We start from the raw sequence: 5,934 nt of genomic DNA, 5'->3' as shown, positions 1-5,934 counted from the left end.
GCCGTCTTCAGGCAGTAGGCGGTGGACACCCTGAACCGGTTGCCAGCCAATCGCAGGACACACAGAGACGAACAAACATCCACGCTCACACTCGCGCTTCGGGACAATTTGGAGTGTTCAAGCAGCTTGCCATGCATGTTTTTGGAATGTGGGAGGAAACCGGAGTACCCGCAGAAAACCCGCCCAGGCCCGGTGAGAACATACAAATTGAACCCAAATAAGACACATATTTTGCCCTTTGAGGTAAATATTAACCTCAAAGGGCAAATTATAGCTATAATTTTGAGTTGCAATGAAATCGCAAACATCTTTGGTCGTTCTTCACTTTATTTGAAGTAAATCTATAAATGACTTCCCAAGAAGTTTGGGTTTCGGTAATAACATATCGTTACAAGTTTTCCGGGATCCATCTTCACGGATCCGGACAAGACAATGTCATTTTGGGATTCGAGTTCAAATGAGAGGAGTTCTAGTGGGTGAATTGAAATGAGCGTCACAGCAATGTTTTGAATTGTGGTTTGGACGAAATAATGCGCATCACTCATGGCTACGCGGCGGAGGCTTGTTGACAGGCACAACAAAACGTGAAGCGCGCCAAGCGCATAAGCTAGTACGTGGCCAAAAGTAATCTTTTAAATGACATCTAAAATCGCGGGCTGAGTTATCACTTGTGATTTACCGCCGCTTTCACGAGACGTCTCTGACACCGCATCAGCTGTTGTGCTTCATCGCTTTGCTTGTTTCGGGCAGCAGGGTGTCTCTTGTTTGATTCCGCACAGTCTTTAAGAAGCTCATGATGTCGGTGCCGCCGGTGCCCCGTTCCTGCAGCGCGACGGGGGCCTTGCCGATCACCTCCGCTTCTGCCTCCCCGATCTGGTTCCGTCGCTGGCGGGCTTTAGCGGCGGGGATGGTGATGAAGCGAGTGACCACGGTGATGTGATAGCTGCGCAAAGCCAACAAATGGCTGACGCATTCCTGAAAGGCCTCGCTTAGCTGCTCGCTGGCATGTTGTTGCACAAACGTCCTCAGCGAGGGTTGCAACGAGATATCCCGGATGAGTTGTCGGTGAGCGGGTAACATGTAGTTCCTCATGGTTGTTAGAAAGGCGCCTGTGTGATCAAACTGTCGTCACACGCAAAGAGGGCCTACAATCATGCCATCGAAAAATGAGCCGCTTCTCTTACCGCTTTTGGTCTCGTGTTTAACTCCCAGAAGTTCATCGAAGCAGTGTAACAAGCTGCTCTGTGCCGCACTCCCTCCGGAATACTCCATCGGTTCCGTCCGGACACCTTCATAAACCAGACCTTTTGGCATACATGGGTTGCCTTTCCATCTATGGAAGCATGCCCCCCCCCCCCAAAAAAAAGAGTGAATTAAAAGGACTACATCCCTGCCCTGTTCAAATGCGAGGTTTTTGTGGTATCAAAATAAATAAAACGGGAGAGAGGAAATAAAAACTAAATTGAGATCAGTTTTACGGCCTCTCTTTGAATTTCTTTAAGAATTGAGTTGAAACGATTGGGCGTAATTGATTGGTATATACGACAACATCCTGGCATTTGGACAGGGGTGTGTTGACTTTTTATACGTACTGCCACCCCAAATGGGATGCAGCGAGACATCGAAATACCCGGATAGGAAGATCCTCATGATGCCATAGAAGACTAATGGATCCACGTGCACTATGTGAGATAAATACAGTGCGGAGCAATGAAATGAGCACGTTCGGTTCAGGGGGGTTAAGAGAGCGATGAAGAAACTACCATGCATTTGTTTGAGGCAATCCATCATGCTCTGTATAGACTGGCTGATGTCTCCCAAGGCTTTGGCCACAGCGTTGGTATCACCACATCGGACGCCGTTGACCACTTTAGGAATGCTCTGAAACATGGTCACAATGCGACATCAGAATCGCGTTGCCTCCTGGATTTGAAGTTCTGCTTTTGCTACACCATATGGACCCAAGTATTGAAACGTAAATGGATCCATTCATTCATTCATCTTCCTAACCGCTTGATCCTCACTAGGGTCGCGGGGGGTGCTGGAGCCTATTCCAGCTGTCTCCGGGCAGTAGGTGGGGGACACCCTGAATCGGTTGCCAGCCAATCGCAGGGCACACAGAGACGAACAACCATTCACACTCACACCTAGGGACAATTTAGAGTGTTCAATCAGCCTGCCATGCATATTTTTGGAATGTGGGAGGAAACCGGAGCACCCGGAGAAAACCCACGCAGGCCCGGGGAGAACATGCAAACTCCACACAGGGAGGCTGGAGCTGGAATCGAACCCGGTACCTCTGCACTGTGAAGCCCATGTGCTAACCACTGGACTACCGGGCCGCTGCGTAAATGGATAAATACAAATTTTTCATCACCTTCTGGTCAATTCTGTTTTTGATTCTGTGGAAAAACTTGACCAACCCCGACCGACCCCAACAGCAAAACATTTGCAATCATACAAATAATGTATTTTTTTTTCTGAAGTCTCACAAACACGTCCAAAATCTTGAAAAGTCTTCCCAGGAAAGTGGAAGCTACAAAAAAAGGGACCACCTAATTATTTCTAAGGCGGCCCGGTAGTCCAGTGGTTAGCACGTCGGCTTCACAGTGCAGAGGTACCGGGTTCGATTCCAGCTCCGGCCTCCCTGTGTGGAGTTTGCATGTTCTCCCCGGGCCTGCGTGGGTTTTCTCCGGGTACTTGGGTTTCCTCCCACATTCCAAAAACATGCGTGGCAGGCTGATTGAACACTCTAAATTGTCCCTGGGTGTGAGTGTGAGTGCGAATGGTTGTTCGTCTCTGTGTGCCCTGCGATTGGCTGGCAACCGATTCAGGGTGTCCCCCGCCTACTGCCCGAAGACAGCTGGGATAGGCTCCAGCACCCCCCGCGACCCTAGTGAGGATCAAGCGGCTCGGAAGATGAATGAATGAATGAATGAATTGGCTCCAGCACCCCCCGCGACCCTAGTGAGGATCAAGCGGCTTGGAAGATGAATGAATGAATGAATAATTATTTCTATTCCGTTTGCCCCGTTGCATGGATGAAACGTCCCAATACTTTGGTGCATATATTCTAACTTTAAGTTTAAAATGCAAACACTGACTACATCTTCACCCTCAGAGCAGGAATTGCTGCCAGCTCCACCATTAACGTGACAATGAAGAACCCTCGCACATTTTCACCGCCGGGAATGCTGAGCAACAGCTCCAAGTTCCTGCATGAAGTAAATCAAAAGCTTCAGTTGACTTTGCATGAGCAACTGTAGCTCATGCGAGGATTTAAAAATGTACTCACTCTATTTCTAACGGCCTTTTTACAGAAAAACAAACAAACAAATGGAACATTGGTAGATGAGAGTTTTTTAAAAGATGCAACAAAGATGTGCTGGGAAGTTATTTGGTTTCACCCCTCTGGATCCTTCTTGCGCCAGTTCGCTAGCACCGCGTCAGCGTGGGTGAGAATTGGAGGAAGTCCTAAGCGTTGGGACAGCTCCCAGTATGGAACGGCCAGAGTGCGTGGCAGCATCTTAAAAGGGAGAGAATACGTGTAAGCCTCATTGGCATTTTCACATCTGAGCTGTAACAGATCCACCCATCCATCCATTTCCCGGTTTATTTTTTTTAAACACCCAGAACCCGGTGAAATGCGAGATTGACTCTGCTTTCACACCGTGACGTTGGCCTCCCGCCTTCGGATAATTCGATACGGGATGACGTGGGTGCCGGTTGTCTTTCTGGTGTGTACGCACGAAAGCGCCAATTGCTTAAATGGGTCTCGGTTGCCAAACTTGACACCTCTGTGTCCCGCCTTTCTGGAATTCCTTACACACAATGTTGCGTCCGGTCTCTGTTACGTCTCTCGTCATACATCGGAACGCTGAACAAGCGCCGTTCATACAGGCAGGTACCGTCTGACCAGCTGAATCATTTTCTATAACTCAAAAGGGGAAAAAAAAAACATGAGCTAACTCCGATTTAACAACATCGGGAGTGACCTACGATTGGCTGCAGCAAACTGAGGCCTGGAAATAATAATACAAAAATATGTGCCATGTAGGGCGGCCCGGTAGCCCAGTGGTTAGCACGTGGGCTTCACAGTGCAGAGGTACCGGGTTCGATTCCAGCTCCGGCCTCCCTGTGTGGAGTTTGCATGTTCTCCCCGGGCCTGCGTGGGTTTTCTCCGAGTGCTCCGGTTTCCTCCCACATTCCAAAAAACATGCATGGCAGGCTGATTGGACGCTCTAAATTGTCCCTAGGTGTGAATGTGAGCGTGGTTGGTTGTTCGTCTATGTGTGCCCTGCGATTGGCTGGCAACCGATTCAGGGTGTCCCCCCGCCTACTGCCCGAAGACGGCTGGGATAGGCTCCAGCACACCCCGCGACCCTAGTGAGGATTAAGCGGTCCAGAAAATGGATGGATGGATGGATATGTGCCATGTATCCTGGTTTAAGATGAGCACGTATGCCATAGAGAAGAGAGCACTCGGAGCTGATGCAAAAAAACAACAAAAGCAAACGCAGAGTTGATCCTGTTGCATCGGTTCTCAAAATGGGGTACCCGGGACATGCAGGGGTCTAAAAACCAAGTGTGAGAGAGAGATACCTTGACTGTGTCGCTCTCACCCTCCTGCCAAACATATCCCATGGTCATGACACCGAGGGCTAGGTGGGCGAGTCGAAGCTCCCTATGCCTCTGCAGGTACTGAATGCTCAGTTGAGGCATCTGCGCGGATACTACACTGAGCCATGACTCCATAAAACTGGCTTTGTCAATTCATGGAGCCCACTCACCTTCTGAATTTGGGAGCGCAACTCATGTGCTTCAACAAGCTCTGGGACTCGCTGGGCAATGTCCATCCATGGTTGGTAGTAAGGTGGAAGTTCTTGCTTTGGACACGAATGCCGAATAAAATGCACTTTGTTAGAATCGGTAAGAAGGGTTAGATGATGGCCGAACATTCGGTTGCTCCATTGGGTAAGCTGACATGTGCTGTATAGAAAAGGGTTAATGCAAGATTGATTTTGTTTTTTTTATTATTCTTCGTTTGAACCTTTTGAAGTAAAGTTCAAGACAAAGCAAACAGCAATGATGCCAGAATTTGGCTTCTCCCGGTCAGTTTGTCAAAATCAATATCACGAGCTATGAATTCAGTTGTCAGGCTGCTATGTGAGCAATTTTGAGTCTTATCTAACCGGAAATTTATCCTAAATGTCTTTTTTTTTCAACTTGGATATCATTTGACATCTACCAGACACCGTTTACTTCCAATCTGCAACTTCTTAATGGCTACTTTCACTCGATACGGCACGTCAAAGTGGGGGAAAACACCACAGGCATTTAAACCTACCAGAGGCTCTGGTAAAATGAAGCCCAGGTCTTCAGAGAAATGGTACACGTCCAGAGAGAAAGAAGGAGCTGTGGAGTCATTGTAAGCAGCCATTGACAAACTAAGACGGCAAAAGTTCTGCAGCACTCCGAATGCCTCACAAGACCGCTGCCTGTATGGACTCCAGCACAGAGTTCACATCAGCGTCAAACTTCGATCGTCAATAATTACGCAACGGCAAACGTAAAAGAGACCCTCTCGTTACACAATGGTACGTCAAGAGTGGAAAATCACTGCACATGCTTTATTTTTTTTAAAATGAGCGGGGTGGGGGGTAGAGAGATAGGGGCTTTTTCTATCTACCTCTCATCTACAATGAGAGATAGAGTGCCACGTTGCACCGCATTAGTTGTGCCAACTTGTACTGAATCATCCTGCTTTCACTTCCGCCCAACCTTATGTCAGCTGTGATTTATTTGTACAAGTACCGTATGTGAGATTCTTCTTCTTACGCCATTATTTCCCAAATCCTTCTTCCTCAACGTGAATTTAGTTCCATTTTTTTTTCCTCTTTAATTTCATGCGTGTCCCTTGAAACGCCACATATG

General features: G+C 48.0%; 1 protein-coding gene across 2 annotated transcripts; it reads right to left on the bottom strand.

Moving 5' to 3' along the window:
- Positions 1-309: 309 nt before the first annotated feature.
- On the bottom strand, positions 310-5,647 carry ido1 (indoleamine 2,3-dioxygenase 1). Of its 2 annotated transcripts, none has more exons than XM_052067460.1 (10): positions 5,348-5,647; positions 4,791-4,886; positions 4,603-4,722; positions 3,408-3,526; positions 3,296-3,310; positions 3,116-3,215; positions 1,764-1,881; positions 1,631-1,682; positions 1,185-1,333; positions 310-1,109 (listed from the first exon to the last, which is right to left on the bottom strand). In XM_052067460.1, the coding sequence occupies exons 1-10, from the start codon at positions 5,438-5,440 to the stop codon at positions 712-714; spliced, it is 1,260 nt and encodes a 419-aa protein (XP_051923420.1). In that variant the 5' UTR covers positions 5,441-5,647; the 3' UTR covers positions 310-711. The 2 variants fall into 2 exon arrangements, with proteins under 2 accessions (XP_051923420.1, XP_051923421.1); XM_052067461.1 differs by having other exon boundaries at positions 4,791-4,882.
- Between the last annotated feature and the right edge of the window lie 287 nt (positions 5,648-5,934).

This window comes from Hippocampus zosterae, chromosome 6 (genome assembly GCF_025434085.1).
Source record: "Hippocampus zosterae strain Florida chromosome 6, ASM2543408v3, whole genome shotgun sequence".
NCBI lineage: Eukaryota > Metazoa > Chordata > Actinopteri > Syngnathiformes > Syngnathidae > Hippocampus > Hippocampus zosterae.
Note: the sequence above shows the minus strand (reverse complement) of the source record. Positions and strands in the feature narration are given on the sequence as shown.